We start from the raw sequence: 21,150 nt of genomic DNA on the forward strand, positions 1-21,150 counted from the left end.
AAGCCTTCAAGCAATGGATGGTTTTGTAATTGTTATTATTACTAATGTGTTTCTTAACACCCAACCCCTGCTCAACCACCATTCAGGTTGAAGAGCTTTATTGTGTCATCGATGGTCAGAACGAGAATCAATCCAAATTGAGGGAAATGCTCCACAGAAGTCAGATTGAAAACCTAAAGGTAGGTAACAAGTAAAAAGGTAACTTAAATAGCCTTTGGCTGTGCTTCGAACAGTTCTTGTCTTTTCTCTAATTTTGTATTTAATGTTCATGGGTGACTTGTCTTATTCCAAACGCAGAAATTGCTAAGAGAAACTCAGCAGATCTGGCAGCTCTGCAGAGAGAAAGCAGAATTATTAGTGACCCTTCAGAACTGATTTGTAGCTGGGAAAGATTTGTACATATGCTGAAGATGGGTGGTGGAGACCAAAGAGACAGAACAGCAGTTGGTCAGGTAAAGGTCAGCCTGGCACAATCAATAGCTGCTTATGAGGACCATTAATAGCTGACAATGGGTTGGTTGTAGTTGCAGCCCAAGTGGTGACAAAGCTTGGTTGTGTGAGTTAGGGCATTGGAGAAGGTGCTCTGACTCGAAATTTATTGAACATGATTTTGAATCTTGAAGGCTGCAAAAAATGAGATGCTGTTCTTCCAGCTAGCTGTGAGCTTCACTGGAGCACCACAGCAAACCTGAGACACAGATGTTGGCCAGGGAGCATGGTGGGATTTTGAAGTGGCAAGCTACAAGAACTTGGGGTCATGTTGCACACAAAACATAGCTGTTCTCTGACGTGGTCACCCAGTCTGTGTTTCACCTCCCCAGTGTAGAAGAAACCATGCTGTGAGCAGTCACTGTCAGCTACTAATGGTTCACATTAACAGCTATTGATTCTCCTCGGCTGACCATCACCCATTCTTTTGTCTGACCAACTGCAGTTCTCTCTCTCAGCTCCATGTCCACCTATCATTTAGTTCTCCTGCTCCTCACCCCCCAAACCCACCTTCAGCACATATACCAACCTTTTCCTAGCTATAATCAGTTTTGAAGGGTCACTGGACCACTGTATTAACTCTGCTTTCTATCCACAAATGCTGCCAGACTTGCTGAGTTTCTCCAGCAATTTCTGTTTTTGTTTCTGATCACCAGCATCCACAGTTCTTTGGGGCTTTTTTAAGTTCCAGATCAGCTTCAAATAATGCTTCCTCTCATTCATTTTAAATCCTCAAGTCTGTCATCCTAGATACTCTCATGCCTCTCTTTATCCAATTGTGTTGATATCAAAATCCTCACCTGCCAAGATTTCAACACCATGGAAACCCATTATATCCCTCATTTTCCATTCATCCATAACCCCGCAACCTTTTAAAACTGTAGCCCAGCTTTCATCTCTTTCTTGTTCTTTCATTTTCAAAAAAGAAGCCTAGAGTCAATGATCAGGACCTTATACTACAGGAGGAATTTTTGAAGTGAACTTAAACTTTTCAAATGACTCTCTCTGCACAATGAACAAGGTGAAGAATAATTAGTTTTTTTTGTAGAATTAAGACAGAAGATGCTGTAAAAGCTCAGAAGATCAGGCACATACATGACATGAAATACAGTTAACATTTCAGGTCTGCAGCTTCTTATTATGTTTTTGTGGTGTTGGTTGAGGATGGTACACATAAAGATTCACATGCAGCAAACTGTGCTGTTTTTGTACTTAATGAAGTAACAACACAACCCTGCCCTTCTGAATTGACCTGGATCATTAAGCTGCTAGTAATCCCATCAAGCGGTATTTGGCTGCTGAGTTGATGTTCATATTGAAGGAATGCATTAGTGCACTTGGTGCAGTTTAAGAGAGGGAAATGAAATCTTTCAGTTGAAATGTTGAACTAGCGCTGCTTCTGCCTCTAATGACATGAGGCAGGGCAGGGAGATTTCTATGTACTCGATGGCACTTGCAATTACTGAACATCTGACATGACCTCAGGACCCACCAGAAAGCTTCATAGCCAATTAATTACTTTGAAGTGTATTAATCATTATAGAGTATTTGTGCAAACTAAACTGAAATGAGATAAATGATGAGATAACTATTAATAATGACGTTGAGGATATCTCGATACTTTCTTCAGATAGTGAAAGGTATACAGGGTTCTAACATCTGAACTGGAAGATGGTGTTTTCAACAATGCGTGACTCCCTTGTCTGCACTAAATGTGTGCTGAAGTTGCTGGAATGAAAGGGCATTATTATTGCACTGGGGCTGAATGGAAATACTGCCTTGAAAGTGAGCCATAAATCTTTGTCTTTGCTTTAAGCTTGGAGGCAGTATTCAATGAGGATGAGAAATAATTTTAGATGATGTTGAAGTAAGAAATGTTGAGGTAAAGAATCCTACTCAAGATTTGAAAACTCAAAAAGCTATTTTATCCTCTTTATAATTTATGTATATTTACTATTTCGCATTCCTCTCTACTCCATATGTATTTCTGTTTCCTCTGGACACAGCGTTGTGCATCCTGTCAGAGTACTGATGGACAGCCAGCACCTCCACATGCCCAACAAGAAGCTGAGCTACTGGAATTGCAAAACGCCTCCTTTTCCAATCAGCTGGAGTTGCAGCAAAAGCAGAGGCTAATACGGCAGAAGGAATATGAGCTCATTGAAGCCAAGCGGAGGAAAGACTTGCTCGAGAGTGAACTTGAGGAGATGTACCAGCAAAAGGAAGCTACAGTCACCCACAATCAAGTAAGCATTGGGTGTTTGAAACAAAATCTTGATTTCCAGAACAATTCATACCTGGAAAATTTAATGGTGAAGATTGTTTTCTGTTCCATTAAGCCATTTGTCGTTTGGTTTTCTTGTTGAGGTAGGCCTGTACTATTGCTAGATCAGAAATTTTGCAACACACTTGATGTAGAGTAGAGATTCCTATATTCTTCAACAATTTAACCCATGGAAAAGGACCTTTATCTCTGTTTGTGTTTATCATCTGTGCCAGGTAGATATACCAAAAACTCTTGGAATCATATTGACAATAACTGAGCCAAATGAGACTTTCACATCATAGTCTATCTAGATTTGAAGCCATATTTCTAAGGACTTTCTGAAGAGTGACAATCTCACACAGATTGCCGCTTTGGCCCTTTCTTTAGAGCATTTCTGATAGGAGATTCTGATCAAGATTCCATCAGAAATGTGGAGCCACACTTCTGTTCTGACTGGACCCTGTCAGTGAAAGGGAAACCACACCCCCTTTTCCACAGCAGCCAGTTGCCACATTCTGTAATTTAAAGGACCAGCATATCTCAAAGCCACTTTGACAGATGCTATGCAAGAGTAAGTACACAAATGATTTAAGACCAGCTTCTTCCTTACTGTTATCAGACTTATGAACTGACCTCTCATATATCACTGTTGATCTTTCTTTGCACCCTCTCTGTAACATTATATTCTGTTCTGTTACCCTGATCTAGTTATGTAAAGTATGATTTGTCTGGTTAACATGCAAAACAATACTTTTCCACAGTATCTTGGTACATGTGACAATAAAAAATCTAATCTCTTGACTATATCCAAGTTGCCCAGCTGTAAAATTTCATTACCAGTGTCTATCAACTGCAGATGCAGATTTTCTACTATGATCTTGCTGTTTCTGTATCCATAATACTGTGGCTAATATTAATGTTGCTAATTCTGTTTTTTTTTCTGGTGATTTGTTCATTGATGCAGACAATCTGGGCTCATTTTGTGGTAAGCCACCAATAATTTTAATTGTTTGTAATTTGTCTCAGGAGCTGCGCAACACATTGCAGCAAGTCCGGCAGGAGTTCCTGGAGAAGGAACAGCACTATCAGGCCCTGGAGAGAGAGTATCAGCGTGAAGTTCATGTCCAGGAGGAGAACATCCAGTGCCTGAAAGAGCGGTTACAAGACAAAGAGCACTTCTTGCAGGTACAAATAGGGACCCAATCCTGGTATCTCACAGTGGCACAATTCAGTTATTCTCTGCCATACAGATATAAACACTTCTTCCTTTCATTAATTTCATTCATTGAGTTTTTTTTTGTTCTTTTGTACCATTCCTGCCCATCTCGTTTGAATTCACATCTCTCATAGAGATTTAGTGCTGTTGGTATGTGCGGTCCCTGGTACTTTCTTGAAATTCCTGTGTTTCAGTATTGGGTGAGTGCACACAGTGCTCAAACACCTCGGTTACTGAATGTATTACAGCTATGGCTGTTTTAGGTCCCTCTCACTTTCCGGGGTAGTTGCTAGATCACAGTCGGAAGCAAGATGTCCACTCCTTTTAGTTCTGTAATACAATCCATGATGTCATTTGGCACTTGGGTGTAGTCTGCTGACTGTTAGGCACCCGAGGAAAGGACAGAGCTCGAGTGCGGAGAATCCAGATTGGAGTTTGCCAGCGAAACACCTATGGATATTCTGGCAGATGATTCAGATGCCACATCGGTGAAGTCCCTCTTAGACAAAGTGTGTGCATGCCAGCATTGTCAGCTGGTTAATTTCTTGTCTTTGAGGCAGAAGGTTGTATATTCAGCCTGCAGTCTGGGTCTAGGGCATACTCATTGTGATATTGGGGAATGCACATTCATGAATGCTGACTGTATTAATAATTCAGGTGTACATTAAAGATTTCATGCTACTGACTTTTTCTTTGAAAAAAAGTGTTCTTGCTCTTCAATCCAATGCCTGTCCATCAACCAACAATTGCAAAGAACAGGAATAAATTCTAAAATAAAAGCAAAATTCTGGAGAAACCCAGCAGGTCTAGCAGTATCTTTGGAGAGGGAAAATTAGAGTTAACATCTCTAATCCAGTATGACTCTTATTCAGAATTTTGTAATAAACTTTTCAGCCAAATATTGCAGTGAAATGCATTAAATGGTTGCTGCTTTTATCTGTAAATTTAAAACGTTATTAAGTTCAGAAGCAAGTTTTTGTAAGTGAGATGCTTATGGATGCTTCTGAAAGATGTGATAAAATGCTGCAAAAATATAGGGTTTTTATTTAATATTTGTTGAAAAGTGCATTCCTGACTGCTAATAATAGACTTAATAGGTTAAAATCAGAAAATGAACTTGATTTTGTAGTCAGCAATGACTGAATAATGCCGGCAAATATAATGCCATTACACTTAGTTTTGATTAGGCTTTGTCTGAGTTTTTGCATTGCAAGTGATAGTGATTATATATCCTTTTCGGCAAAACATCCCATAGAGCAAAATTGACACCAGTTGAACACAGTGAGCAACTGTGTCTCTCTGACCAGAAAATTAAAGAATCCTGACTAAGGCTTGCAAAATCTGAACCAAAAAATGTTGGTTAGAATACTCAGTTCAAAATAAGATAATGTGCATCGAGCAAAATGGAGAAGGAAGAAAGTACTGAATCGATGCAGAGTGAGACAAAAAACAGGAGGTAAAATGGTATAAGGAAACCTTTTCATTTGTAGTTTCACCAACAGTTCAAATCTGAAGCTATGCAATTGTACACCTGTAATACTTAATTCCCAGTGCTGAAGAAGCTGATTGATCTAAAATTAAGAATTTATCTCCTAAAAATTTGCTTATTTGGAATCGAGCACACCTTAACTTTTTCTGACCTGTTTTGAAGGAAAAGCAACGATGAGTCGGGAAGCTTTTGATAAAGCACAGGGTAACTTGGAAAGTAACTTCTTGATTTCCACATTGAATTTGTAGTTGCTGGAAGTTTCTGCCTGATTTATATTTTAATAGTGATCACCAATAATAGTCTCAGCAAAATGTCAACAGCAAAAAAAAAGGTCAGTATGTAAAACTGCACTATCCAAGCAGTCTTTCTCAACCTTGCAGAATCTTGGCATATTGAACAAAGGCAGTTGTACTGCTCTGACACCAGCCGTCCTTTCTGTGAATGAGTAAGTCAGGTTTCAGAATTATGGATGGGATTTTGGTGTTATACCTGTACGTCATGTTTGAAAATTGAGTTAACACAACCTCAATTCTTCGTTTAGATCCTTTACCAGCTCTTGCAGAGAGATTTTAATCTGAGCAACCTGGACTGGAATATCAGCCGGTGTCATTATAAAAGGTTTCCGTTGTAAGGCAATCATATTTTATCAGGTATTTGTCTTTGTATGTTTGCAGCAATATATTGAACTGTTTGAATGTCAGCAAAATGAAGAACAAAGTGTAGAAGCGAGAGATGCACTGGTCGATAAACTGCGAAAGCGTATCAAGGAGAGAGATAAAGCTTTGGAGGTGGGTTAAACATATTGTGCTTTCTATTTATTTACTTCAGCTTAATGTTCAAATTATACTGTTTCTTTCTCAATTCTATCCTTTCAGCTTTCTCCTGCTGAATATATTCCCAATAAAAATATTAAACCTGTTAGCATATTGGGTGGATTGGCTAAACTAAACTGCCTATAGTGTTCAGGGGTCTGTAGATTAGGTGGGTTATAGGGGAATGGGTCTGGGTGGGATGCTCCAAGGGTCGTTGCGGACTTGTTGGGCTGAAGGGCCTGTTTTCACACTGTAGAGATTCTTTGATTTTGTGATACTTTATTTGCAAGCATTGTTCCTTTAAATCTCAGTTTATCTTGCATGTTCTTTTCCATTACTGCACTGTAGTGCAATCTGGGGGAGGGAAAATCCTTCTCTGGCCACTATGTATTCGAGACATTGTAACCTTAGTGGAAGTAATTTTTGTGCTAACTATTGTAACAAAATCATATTATGATCCTCAAGGATGTGCTTCTGAGAGCTTAAGAAATGCAAGTTGAGATGGTTCAATATCTCTCGACATCCTTTCCCACTCATTTGGAGAAGCACAATGAGTTAGAGAACACTTGTTAACAATGTGTATTTGTTGCAAAAAAGCATCCTGTATGATCTATTTATATAGATAAGAATGTATGTATTGAAAGTACTGAATTTGAAACTCTTCACCGATCCCAGAAATGTTGAAAGCATTTTAAGGGAAGCAATCTGCAAGGAGTTGCTATGATTTTCATCACAATTTCTTAATCTTTTATTGTTTCCTTAACAGTTTGAAAAAGTACTTGTGTATAAGCAGCACAACGAGCCAATTCACAGTTTAAAAGACAGATATTGAAATATATTGGATAAAAATGAATGTAGTTTGTGGTATCAGGAATTCGTAGATATATAAATAAGATTGAATATTTTACTCCTTTATGTTGTATCTTGGGGGAGAATATAGGCTTGGTTTTCATAATCAATGCCCTCTTATGTCAAAACTTCCAGCTATTTGGACAGATAGTGTAAACAACAGCAATCGTTGTTTGGAAAACAAGTCAATAGATACTTAGGATTAAGGGAGAAATTTTAAAAAGGTCTCCAGTGGTAGAAAACTAGTGCTGTAACATTGCAGTTTACAATGATACATGTTTCTAAAGCTCCATCTAACATAGTAAAACATCTCAATGTGCTCACTATCTATTCACTACTCTTTTGTTCTTTAGAGTTTGGGATCACTGCAGCTTTCTAAAAATTCAGACAGCATTTCTATCTTCTGATAAGCTAGAAATTATTTATACTGTTCATTTTCAGCATGCCATTGATGAGAAGTTCAGTACTTTGGAAAAAAAGGAGAGTGAAATACAGCAGCTGCACCTGGTTATACGTGAGAAAGAAAAGGATCTGGAGAGATTCCGTTGCATCTTCTCCAACAATGAAGAGACTATTAATGTAAGTGGTGTAGACACTGCAAATCTATATTTGCAGGATATAAAAAGGGTGGAGTGATCAAACAGAGCAGTGAAAATGGATATGTAGTTTACTCAGATGCTTTGCTTGGAAACTTAGTCTATCCCAAAACTCTGGGGCTATTTTCTATTCATAACCCAATTTCATAATGAGTATAGAAGCAGAATATTGAAGGTACTACCCGAAATAAATGTAGGAAATGCTGAAAGCATTCAGCAAGCTATGACAGAATGTATTGTGAGACAAACAAAAGTTAATATTTGAGATCTGTTATTTCATCCATACTCAGGAAAAGGAAAAGAGAGGTTTTGATCAGAGGGTGGCTGAGACAAAGATGTAAGGAAGATCTGTGAAGACGAGAGATTGAATTGCAGAACAGTTAGTCTTAGCCTGGAGGGGGTGGTAGTAAGATAAAAGAAACGAAGTAAAAGAAAGAATAATTTTCTTTCCCCTCAAACATGGTTACCTTCACCTCCACCGTGACTGAGAGGGTGCTTGCCTGTGTCTGTCATGTTTCTGTGCATTTCTTTCCCTCTGTTATGTCCTCAGTCATCCCAAGCTTCCTGTTCCATTTGTACAGTGTCTTTCACTACCAATGAAACATTTCCCTTTTATCTCCTTCCTCATTGCCCTAGGCCCCAAACGCACCTCACAAGTAAAGCAAAATATTTAATAGTACTTCTTTCAATTTAGTCTGCTGAATTCTCTGCTCACAACACAGTCTGTTCAGCAATGATTAGACTAAACACATGTTGAGTGACTGTTTCGTAAAACATCTCGCTCATTTTGTAAGAATGACCTTGACATTTTAGTGGCCAGTTATTTTAATTCTCCACTGTTGTGTTGGCAACTGTGACCCGGGCCTGTTGCATGATTCCAGTAAAGCCCAGCATAAACTTGAGGAGCAGTGCCTCATCTTTCATTTAGGCACTTTAATTGCATTCTGGATTAAGCATTAAGTTCAACAACCATTGTTTTGCTGCACTTTTTGTTTCCTTTGCTTTACCTGTTATAATTTTTCTTTTATTTTTATTTTCAGTTAGAAGCATACCTATTGTATATTATATTTTATTTCTTTATTTCTCGCTCTGTAGATGCTGCCATTACATGCTGACTACTCCCAGTACATTCTATTTTTATTCTTAATTGATCGCTTCTGTTGTAGTTATCTCATGGAACAATAGCATTAATATCCTGCCTCTCAGCTCCCTGATCACTTGGGGAGGGAAGTCAAGATGACATCTCCATTTTATTCAAGGAACAATTTCTAGTTAATAGGATGGCAGCCCTGGGTTACAAAGGCTCACACAAGTTCTTCCATTGCAGCCTCTAACATCTCTTTGTTCTCCTTGGAGGAAAAAAAAACTCAACCAGGCAAGTGATACTGGAACAAAAACAAAGTTTCTGGAAAAGTCCAGCAGGTCTGGCAGCATCTCTGAAGGAAGAAACAAATTTAACACTTCGGGTCTAGTGACCCTTCCTTAGAACTGATGGTGGCTGGGAAAATGTCAGTTTATATGCAGAAAATAAGGAGGTGGGTTGGGCTAGGGAGTAAATGATAGGATAGAGCCCAAGGAGAGAGAGAGACAGTTGGACAGACAAAGGAGTTGCTAACGATCAGGCTGGGAGGGTGAATAGTTGTTCATGGGGACTGTTAGTGACTAACAACAAGGGGTGTGTAATGGCAGGCTATGTGGTAACAAGGCCTGGTGTGTGGGGTAGGGGGCTGGGACATGGGCGATCTCGGGCCCTAAAATTATTGAACTCGGTATTGACTCCGGAGGGCTGTAGGGCTCCCAAGGAAAAAAATGAAGTGTTGTTCCTCCAACTTGCTTTGGATTTTGCTAGAACACTGCAGCAAGTCAGAGACAGAGATGCTGGCCAGGGAGCAGGATGGTGTGCTGAAGTGGAAGGCAACAGGTAGTTCTGGGTGTTTTTTGTGAGCAGAACGTAGATGTTCTGTGAAGTGGTCGCCAAGTCTACACTTTGTTTCCCTGATGTGGAGGTGGTGGAAATGGCGTCTGATGATCATCTGGATGTGGATGCTGGTGGGATGGTAGGTGAGGATAAGGGGAACCCTATAGCTGTTGCAGGAGGGAAGAGAAGGGGTGAGGGTGGGTGTGCGGGAGATGGTTCTGACCTGGTTGAGGGCTCTGTCCACAACAAAGCTCAGGAATCCTCAGTTGAGGAAGAAGGTAGACATTTCGGATGCTCCCTTGTCAAAGTTAGCCTCATCTGAACATATGCAACGGAGAAGGAGGAACTGAGAGAATGGGATAGAGTCTTTACAGGAAGTGATACAGAGTTGGCTGAGTGGGTGAGGTAGTTGGATTATAATATCAGCAGTGACCAGCTTTGTCAGTGTCAGGCTTCTAGAGCACTGATTTTCCCCATGTGTCAAGACAATTGATCCTCTGCCTTCAGAAGCTGTGTATACCCCACGTTCAACATCTCCCTTCCTTCTAGTTGAAACTTCAGTAGGAGGCAGGATTGTCCTAATGAGGAGAGATTTGGGAAACTGGTCCTCTATTACCTTGAGTTTTGAAGAATGTGAGGCGATCTCATTGAAACTGAGGGCTATGGAAGTTCAGTTGTTGAGCAGGTTCAAGATGAGAATCAATGGCTTTCTGGAGACTGGTGATATTAAGGTATCTGGGCCTGCTGTGGGCAAAGTGGTGATGAGGTAATTGATCAGCCACCATCTAATGTTGGAGCAGGTGTTATCGGATGAATGGCCTACTCGAATGTTCCTATCTCCTGCCCTGTGATTGGATATTCGGTTGAGCAGAAGGCACCTGGTGCTGCTACTGCTGCTGTTGAAACAGTCATTCATGACGTGACCTCTGTTCTGAACTCTCAGCAGAGCTAAAGTCTGGATCTGCCTAAGCTACACCCACTGTGCTGAAAGCTGTCAACAGGGTAATGGCACTGCAGTTGAATGCAGTGCGATATAGGTGAAATGCTTTCCAGGATGTTTGCAGTCACTGCATGACAGCTGATTGCTTTGCACAGACGATGATGGTAACATCACAACACTGCTACAGACCTTTCTGTGCCAGGGTATGTTTGTGCAAATGGAGGTGATGTAATTTTATTATGTAGTACACTTCATAAAGAAATATTCAGATACTTCCTTTAGTTCCTGTTCTCCGTAAGATTCTTGCAGTGAAATCAATATTCAACAGTACCAAATATCTTAAATTTCAGAAAGACAGTCGCTACAAAGGTTCCGTTCAACTGAAATAATGGAGGCAATGTTAGACAGTTGAGTGGCAAAAATTATACAGCTGACTGAGGATCTGCATATTTTGCAATTAAGCTAATGTGTAACATGATAAGGCATGGCTAAAAGCAGAGAATCATCTCTCTCACACACACACACAGACACTGTCAAATCCAAAGGATATATTCACTTACCGGGAATATCAATTACATCATGAATCACGTAATATTTCCAAGAAGGAACCCGTAAATTGTGTAATGCATTTTGAGACAAAGTGATTTGGGTCTATGCACTGCAGTGCAATCTCTCAGAATTAAAATCCAATGCAAATCATTTCCAAAGCCTTCCATTTATGCTCTGTGGGCTTTGCATCTGGATGTTCACTTCACAAGATTGTTCATGATGTGAGTTTGCCTCCAGTAAGGTGTTGTATTTGATGTGGTAATACTTATGTTATCATCTGTCACATTCAAAATTGAATGTAGATATTTTCCAGTGAAGAATTTATCAGATATTTATTCCAATTAACTATTTTGTACAAAGCGTATGCTCAGACACAAAAGCACACGAGCTAATATTAAGCTGTTAAGTTACAACCGAGGAGCATGCTTCTAGTGGTGCGCAATGCTTAAAGTGGTCTGAGCTAAAATTCATTAAGACCTTTAAACTGTCATGTCACATGCTATAATACAGATAACGTGAGCATGTTTCTTCATGGTATACTGACATAGTAATGTGACACATGATGCAGCAGTTCATTTGCTTTAATTTTGAGCAAACAGCTTATAACATCAAGTTAAGATATGTTTGTGACAAAATACAGAAATATAACATTCTTTAGAATATGATGACAAGGGCTTGATGTGAGACATTTCTGGGTGTTTTTTGTTCCCTCAATTACACTGTTTAATTGCTTCTGTGGTTTGAGTTGAAAGTTTTCTTCCAAATACGTGCATGAATAACAACATGACAGAGGGATTACAGGAATAACCAACGTTTGTTGTTACATATCAGTATGCAGATTCAAGTCCTTTCTACAGATGGTGATAAACAATTACTAAAAGTTGGATTTACAATGTCTTGTTACACACAGGCAATACCTCCCTATCCCTAAACTTCAGGACATACATAATTTGCTCCAGCTCTAAACCTTTAACTGCTCAGTCACTGACTGCAAGCTCAAACAATTCTAACAAACCTCAGCTAAGCAGCAGGAAAGTTTATAGCAAAGCTTGGATCAGGTGGAAGTTGTGCACATGCACTACACCCTGCATTTTATTTTTTTGAGAGCTAATGACAATCTGTAGGATTAATTAGTATCAAATGCCTGCTTACAGCAGATTTGTGAACACAGATCCTGAAAGAAGCATTTCCTTAATTAACCAGATGTGTTAGTTATCAATACTGAATGGAAACAAATTGCATTCTTCACCAGATAGGAACATCTATGCATGAAGTTATATCAACATCACTTTTAGTACATTCCCAAGGGGCTTTTTGTCAAATCTAGGCATAACTGGTTACTGAAATTCTCATTCTGCTTTGCCTGACTTCATATGGTTACATTTATTCCTAACATAAATCCTCTATTTATGTTTTCATGTTGGGAACACTCCACTCCTGTATGATGTTCCAAAGAGTTGATTTCAGTGACTCGATGATTAGGAGTTTGACTCTATCCTTCACTGTCATTATAAGGGCAGTGCCATCTTTTCTTCCTGGCCCCTGCTGTTCCATCGTTTTGTAATGAAGTGATACTGTAAACCTGTTCTTTCTGCATGTGTGCACTTGATGCCCTACCTAGTGATGTGGTGTTGACAACAAATATAGCTGTTTATTCTTGAAGACAATAGCTGGAGATTTTTCACTGTAATTCATCAAAGCAAAACCTTTCCAGCTTTTCAGCTGTATTGAAGAAGTTCTTCTCACTCTGTATCCTCTTTAGTGTACCTGACAAAGTGCAGACAGAAAATGAAAACAACACACTCTTGGGAAAGGAAAGTATCACGGTTGAAAAGGCTCTCAAGTTGCTTTCCCACCAGACGGAGAGGGTTTCCTGCATAACTGGACCCTTTCCTCGCGGAAAGCCAAAGCAAAATGGGATGGTATTAGAATCCAGATGAGGCTAATTTCCAGGTTTTGGCCCACACACTTGCCCCAAAACCTCTCTGCACCAGGTCGGAAAAACCTTTCCCTCTTTGCTATAACTTCCCAGCATTGACTTGTTTTGGTCTTTTAAAAATATGCTGCAACTCATTAAATGAAACCACTTTGCTGATTTACAGAATTTCTTGGCGACCTGTTGTCACTTTTTTACCGCTGACTGAAATCATTAAACCTCTAAATTCTGTTTTAAACCTTGTTTTCGCAATTTAATAAATATCAAAGAAAATTATTAAAATACACAGATGTTCACTTTTGTTTCACCACTGAAACTAATCCCAATTCACAAAGCTCTGTTACGTTAATTCTGAATATTTGCTTTAATCAGAAGCAGCAATTTGCATGAACTCATCATCTAGCGATTGAGAGATTGTTAATTATTTCACTGGGAATGGATGCTGTGTCTGAAATTGGATTCACTTCAGAGCAATAGATGGAATTTGCATATGTAACCTTCTAAACTTCAGAACCTTTCATTGCACTTCACAGCAGCTAAAATATTTTTCAAGTGTAATTAATATGGTAATGTCGGTATTTGTGTGTTCGACAAGCTTTCACAAAAAGTAATGTGAATAAACATCTTAAAACTTTCCTGATTTGGTTGAGGACTAAACATTGGCACCACTGAAATGAGAATATTTTGATGGCAATTCATTGATATGCCCATTTGGATTATATGTCAAGTCCTGAAATTGGGCTACACCACTCCCCCTCCCCCACCAACAACTTAACTTTCTGTCTGAAACGCAAGAGTGATATTACCTGATCGAAGACAGAACATGTGTTTTAATTTTACTGTATTGATGAATTGAGCAAAGTACGAATGTGCTGAAGATGGATAGAATCATGCTTAGGTGAGGACTTAGGATGTGAGCTCTCATCCATGTAATAAGGGGAAGCTGTTGGAATTCGTTAAGTTCCTTGAAATATAAAGAATGCTTATGCCGTATTGAACAGCAGGGGGAAATGTCTGTGTCACATCTGAAACAGCAGGTACTTGATCTAATGAACTGAATGGCCCTGATCTGATTGCAATCTTTTTATTCTCTGATTTTTCAGAGTCTAGAGAACCTCATGAAAGGGAAAGACCTGGAGTTAGAGCAGATTTCAGTAGCATACAAGAATCTCCAGTGGTGGAAGCAGGAGATGGAGGAGAAGCATGCTCACTTCCGGAAGGAAAAAGACGCAGTCAACAGTCAGCTGCAGGCAGCACTGCACAACAGCAATAAGGAGGTTGAGGTAGGAAGTTTGCGAGGCCACTGAAAGAAAATCTCAGTCTGGCATAAAAGATCATATTCGTGGTGCAACAAAATAAATTTTTGGGTATTGCATTCATCATGAAAAGCAGTTGTTTTTTTTTTCAGTGATCAGCCAGTTGAGTTGTGCTTGAATAATTAACGGAAATTAATTGGGGTATTGAAGTTCATAATCAGCCCTGGGATCCCTATATTGTAAATTTCTTCTGCTCCATAACCCTGAGAAGATCTATGGTTCCTACTGTTTTCATCTGGTTCTGAATCCCTTTCAATATGTATTCAAATTTATTGTCCTTTTCATTTTAGTTACATAGACCCTGATTGCAAGTCCGTCTACAGGAGAAGCAAAATGCTCCCTTTTTAAGCTTTAGAGTTTTTGAGATAAGGTTAAGGATAATCCAAAGAGATTCCACAAATACATTGAGGAAGAGGGTAACTAGAGAGAGGAAAAGGCGCCTTAAAGATTAGGATGAAGGGTCTAGGCCCGAAACGTCAGCTTTTGTGCTCCTAAGATGCTGCTTGGCCTGCTGTGTTCATCCAGCTCCACACTTTGTTATTACAGATTAGGAACATTGTCTGTTTCGAGCCCCAGGAGATAGGAGAGATACTGAATGAATATTTCCCATCATTTTTTTACTGTAGAGAAAGAAACGGGGGCCAGGGAATGCAGAAAAAAAAACTTTGATGTTTTAAAAACAGTTCACATTACGTAAGAGGATGTTGGGGAGGTCTTAGAGAATAAAAATGTTGATAAGTCTCCAGAACCTGAGCTAAAGTATCCCTGAGTCTTGTAGGAAGTAAGGGAAGAAATTGACAGACCTGTTGCAGAAATATTTACATCATCCATAACTATCAGCAAGGTGCCTGATGACAGGAGGATTGCTAATGTTGTATCTTTGTTTAAAAAAGGATTGTAAGGAGAAAGTGAAAAACTAAAGACCATAAGCCATAGGAGCAGAAATTAGGCGATTTGGCCCATCAAGTCTGCTCTGCAATTTATCATGGCTAATATGTTTTTCAACCCCATTCTCCCACTTTCTCCCCGTAATCTGTGGTCCCCTTGACAATCCAGAACCTATCTATCTCTGTGCTAAGTATATTCAATGACCTGGCCTCCACAGATTCACCACTCCCTGGCTGAAGAATTTTCTCCTTATCTTCAATCTAAAAGGTCTTCCCTTTACTCCAAATCTGTGCCCTGATCTCTCCTGCATTAGATCTCCCCTCATCCTTCTAATTGCATTGAATGTAGTACCCTCAAATGTTCCTCAAATTAAGCCTTTCGTTCCTGGGATCATTCTCGTGAACCTCCTCTGGACTCGCTCCTGGGCTAGTACATCCTTCCTGAGGTATGGGGCCCAAAATTGCTCACAATATTCTAAATGTGGTCTGGCCAGAGCTTTATAAATCCTCAGAAGCACATTCCTGCTTTTATATTCTAGTCCTCTCAAGATAAATGCTAACATTGTATTTGCCTTCCTAACTACCAACTCAACCTGCAAGTTTACCTTAAGAGAAACTTGGACTAGGACACTCAAGTCCCTTTGCAGTTCAGATTTCTGAATTTTCTCCCAATTAAAAAATAGTCCATGCCTCTATGCTTCCTACCAAAGTGCGTGACCTCAGAGTTTCCCACATTGTACTTCATCTGCTCACTGTCCTATCCTGTCCAAGTCTTTCTGCAGCCTCCCTGCCTCCTCAATATTACCTGTCCTTCCACCTATTTTTGTATCATCTGCAAACTCAGCCAGAATTCCCTCAGTTCCTTCATCTAGATCATTAATACATAAAGTGAAAAGTTGTGGTCTCAACTCTGACCCTTGTGGAACACCACGAGTCACTGGCTGCCATCCTGGGAAAGACCCCTTTATCCACACTCTCTACTTTCTGCTAGACAGCCAGTTTTCTATCCACACTAGCACCTTGCCTCTAACACCATGGGCTCTTACTCAACAGCCTCCTGTGCAACACCTTATCAAATGCTTTCAGGAAGTACAGATAGATAACATCCATTGATGCTCCTTGATCTGAACTACTTGTTACCTCCTCAAATAGATTCACCAGGCATGATCTCCTCTTGATGAAACCATGCTGACTCTGCCCTATTTTACCAAGCATTTCTAAATATTCAGAAATCTCATCCTTCACAATGGACTCAAATCTTAGCAACAACTGAAGTCAGGCTAATCAGCCTATACTTTTTTTGTCTTTTGCCTTGCTCCCTCCTTAACGGGGGCTGGGTGATACAGGTTTACTAGTGATTTTGCAGTCCTCTCGGGGCCCTCTCTGATCCCAATGATCCCTGAAAGATCACCATTAATGCCTCCACCATCTCTTCACCTGTCTCCTATGAATCTGACTTTGGTTGTGGGTAAATTGTTGAAAGCGATTTTTTTTTTTAAAAATTGGATTTATGGACTTTTGGAGAGGTAGAAATTCATTAGGTATAGTCAGCATGTTTTTGTTCAAGGAAAATCGTGTCTCACAAACTTGACAGCTTATTCAAAAAAACTCAATCAAATAGATTGATGAGGGCAGAGCAGTAGATGTTGTTTACTTGGACTTTAGTAAAGCTTTTGACAAAGTTCCACGTGGTAGACTAAGTAGGAAAGCTAGTTCACATGGGATTCAGGTGAGCTTGCAAATTGGTTACATAATTGGCTTAATGGCAGGACACAGAGTAATGATGGAGGATTGCGTTTTGGACTGGAGGTCTGTGACTACCGGTGTTCCACAGAGATCAGTTCTGGGTCCTTATTTGGTCATTTGTATTAACGATTTGGATGAGAACCTAGAAGGCATGGTTAGTAAGTTTGTGGATGACACCACAACAGTGAAAGTGATGAGGGTTATCCAAGATTACAAAGAGATCTTGATCAGTTGGGTCAGTAGGCTGATAAGTGGCAGCTAGAGTTTAATTTGGATACATGCAAGGCATTGCATTTTCATAAAACAATCAAAGGCAGGACTTGTATCGTTAAAAGTAGGGCCTTGGTTAGTGTTGTAGAACAGAGCGTCCTAGGAGTTCAGGTATATAATTCTTTGAAGTTTGCATCGCATATAGATAGGGTGGTTAAGGAGGCATTCGGCATACTTGCCTTCATTGTTCAGTCCTTTTGAGTATAGGAGTTGGCATGCTGTGTTGAGGTTGCACAGGACATTGGAGAGGCCTCTTCTGGAGTACTGTGTCCAGTTCTAGTTGCCCAGCTATAGAAGGATATTATTAAGGTGGAGAGAATTCAGAAGAGATTACCAGGATGTAGCCAGTTATGGAAGGTTTGAGTTATAAGAAAAGGCTGGACAGGCCAGGAATTTCTTCACTGGAGCATAGGATGTTGAGAGGAAACATTATAGAAGTTTATAAAATAATGAGGGGTGTAAGTAGAGTTAATGGTAGTTGGTTTTTTTTCCCCTAGGATGAGTGATTTCAAGACTAGTGCCATATTTTTAAGGTGTGAGAAGAGAGATTTTTAAAAAAAGACATGGGCAAATTTTGTACACAGAGGGTGGTTCGTGTTTGAAATGAGCTTCCTGAGGAAGTGGTGGATGTTGGTACAGTTACAACATTTTAAAGACATTTGAATAACTACATGAATGGGACTGGTCTGGAGGGAAGTGGGACTAGTTTAATTTGTGATTATGTTTGGCATGGACTGGTTGGATCAAAGGGTCTGTTTCCATGTTGTATGACTCTACGATTCCACAACAAAAATAGGCTGTTCGACCCTTCAAGCTTGCTACACCATTTAGTATAATTCATTGTTAATGTTCAATTTCAAATCCACCTTACTGATTATTTTTGTTGCCCATAAAAAGCAGAACAAATCCAACCTAACACGTTACTGCCCCTTCAGTCTACTCTCAATCATCAGTAAAATGATGGGAGGTATCATCAGTAGTGTTATCAAATAGCACTTGCTCGGTAATGCTCCATTTGGGTTCTGCCAGGACTACTCGGCTCCTGAACTGCTTTGCAGCCTTGGGTTGAAGCATGAACAAAAGAGCTAAATTCTAGAGATGAGTTAAGAGTGACAACCCTAACATCAAGGCTACATTTCACCAAACATGGCATCAAGGAGCTCTAGCAAAATTGGAATTAATGAGTATCAGGGAACACACTCTCTAAGGTCTGGAGTCGTATCTGACACATAGGAAGATGGTCGTAGTTGTTGCAGGTTGGACATCTCTGCAGGAGTTCATCAGGATAGTGTCCAAGGCCTGAAAATCTTTAGCTGCCTCATCAATGACTTTCCCTCTATCATAAAGTCTGAAGTGAGAATGTTTGCCGATGATTGCACAATATTCAGCACCGTTCACATTTCCTCAGATACTGAAACAGTCCGTCTTCAAATACAACAAGATCTGGACAATATCCAGGCTTGGGCTGACAAGTGGCAAGTAACATTTGTGCCACACAAATGCCAGGCTATGACCATCACCAATAAGAGATAATCTAACCACTGCCACTTGACAGTCACTGGTGTTACCATCACTGAATCCCCCACTATCAACATCCTGGGCATTATCATTGACTAGAAACTGAATTGGACTCACCACATTAACATTGTGGAAACAAGGATCAAAAGCTATGAGTACTATGGTGAGTAACTCAGCTACTCACTCCTCAAAGCATGCCTACCAGCTATAGGGCACAAGTCAGGAGTATGATGGAATAGTCCCCATTTGCCTGGATGAGCGTAGCCCCAAGAAGAAGCTTGATACCATCCAGAACAAAGCAAGCCAGTTGATTAGCACTACATCCATAAGTATCCAGTCCCTCCAACACTTATGCTCAGTAACAGCAGTGTGTACTGTCTACAAAATGCATTGCACAAATTCACTAAAGATCCTCAGACAGCACCCTTCAAATCCATGACTGCTTCCATCTAGAAGGACAAGGGCATCAGACATATGGAAACACCACCATATCAAAGTTCTCCTCCAAGTCCCTCACCATCCTGACTTGGAAATATGTTGCTGTTCCTTCACTGTTGCTGGATCAGAATCCTATAACTCCCTCCTCCTCCTCCTCCTCCTCCTCCTCCTCCCCCCCCCCCCCCCCCCTCCCATGACATTGTTGGTCAACCCACAGCAGGTGTACTGCACTGGTTCAAGAAGGCAGGTCACCACTACCTTCTCAAGAGCAACTCATGATGGGCAAGAAATGTTGGCCTGCCAGTGATGACCTCTTCTCACAAAATGAATACATTTTTTAAATAATTCCATGCCGTAGAAATATCTGTCAGTCTCTGGCTTGATTGAGTATTCTTAGCTCTTTGGAACAGGGAGTTCTAACTTGAGTGACAAATTTCGCCTCCTCTCTTATAGTTTTAATTCTATTAAAATTATCAACCATCACAGTGGTCCCAGAAAATTGCATTACGCTGCATTTAATGTAGTTAACTGGCTTGACTAAACAAGTTGATAAATAACGCACACAGAATTTTACCTGAGCTTGCTAATTAATTAATTTTAGGTGAAATTTCACTGTGGGAAGTGAGGATGTCCCTTTTCAAGCCGTGATGCAGTGTCTGAGAGCATTTTGGAGAGTAGCTGAAACAAGAAATCATTTAGGATTGGCCCTCAATAGCATGTTTGGCTAAATACCAATTCCCACTCTGAATGTTTTGTTTAAATTTCTCGGGCAGAACCTCACCGTAATGTTGATGAACAAGGTTACCGTAGGGTCTGATAACGTGATGGAACAGCTGAGGCTGCGGCTCCAGCTGAAGGAGCGAATGCTGCAGGAGGCGTTAACAGATAGAAGCACGTTGATAACTGATCACGAACAAGAGGTGACAGAGCTGCTACAAACTATCAGCTCCCGTGATCAACAGATGAAGGTAAAATGCTTAAATGTTCTGTTCCTGTTTCTGTCTGACTTATTCTTTTGAAGTCTAAATATCAGATCTTTGTGTATCACTGTCTGATTATATAACACGTTGATTAAGGCCTCTTCGCCCTATTGGTGCTACTTTTCAAATAACTTTGATTTATCTCCATAATTGGTCTCTCAAACCTTTGTAATCATGAACCCAAACTGTTAACATTATTTCTAACTCCTTTTGAAAAACTATTTCCAGCATTGGTCTCTAATATATCGTTTTATGAAGAAGTATGCAATTCTGTCTCTGTTTTGGTCTTGGGGAAGTGCACACAAAGCACTGTCACTGTAATTCTGGTTATATGTGCTTTCCAGTAACACCCTCTTGTGTTGCTGTTTCTGAAAGTTTTATTTTAGGACTAATATCCTGCAGATGTCAAGACTGTTAGCTGCACTTGCATTGACACAATGCTCTGAAAGTTTATTATGGTATAATAAGGAGAGGCATTTTTTCAATTAAGTAATCAAAACTAGGCAAAACCAATCCAGTAATGTAAGCATTGACTTAATTGCAACTATTGTGTGTTTCGATGGAAAGAGTAAGATGGACATTTGATGAACCAGGTGGCAACATGCAGCTCAGTACTGATCCCCACTCATCATCTTGGAAAACTTTACAATTAATCAACTTTACAAATCATTTGCAAAGTACATTTGCAGTTGCAATCGTAACCAATAAATTAGTTATAGAACTGATTTTGAGTAGAACAATTTCCGTTAGTGAATATGACTTTTAGACGCTCTTCAGCATTGGCAAACTGACCCTCTGTTTAATTTCTTGTTCAGTAGTGCGGCACCATGGCTCAGTGGTTAGCACCGCTGCCTCATTGTGCCAGGGATGCTATGAGGCAGCAGTGCGTCTGCCTGTGTGGAAGTTACACATTCTCCCCAAATCTGTGTGGGTTT

General features: G+C 40.0%; 1 protein-coding gene across 17 annotated transcripts in view; it reads left to right on the plus strand.

Moving 5' to 3' along the window:
- Positions 1–21,150, plus strand: part of pde4dip (phosphodiesterase 4D interacting protein) — a 410,955-nt gene that overhangs the window by 269,478 nt on the left and 120,327 nt on the right. For all 17 annotated transcript variants that reach the window (XM_048539238.2, XM_048539241.2, XM_048539226.2 and 14 more), the window contains 7 exons: positions 87–179; positions 2,496–2,735; positions 3,782–3,940; positions 6,135–6,248; positions 7,563–7,700; positions 14,164–14,343; positions 20,009–20,203. In XM_048539238.2, the coding sequence (XP_048395195.2) occupies positions 87–179; positions 2,496–2,735; positions 3,782–3,940; positions 6,135–6,248; positions 7,563–7,700; positions 14,164–14,343; positions 20,009–20,203 (1,119 nt within the window). The remainder of the gene's footprint in view (positions 1–86; positions 180–2,495; positions 2,736–3,781; positions 3,941–6,134; positions 6,249–7,562; positions 7,701–14,163; positions 14,344–20,008; positions 20,204–21,150) is intronic.

The sequence above is a fragment of the Stegostoma tigrinum genome, chromosome 8 (genome assembly GCF_030684315.1).
Source record: "Stegostoma tigrinum isolate sSteTig4 chromosome 8, sSteTig4.hap1, whole genome shotgun sequence".
In the NCBI taxonomy this organism is placed as follows: Eukaryota; Metazoa; Chordata; class Chondrichthyes; order Orectolobiformes; family Stegostomatidae; genus Stegostoma; species Stegostoma tigrinum.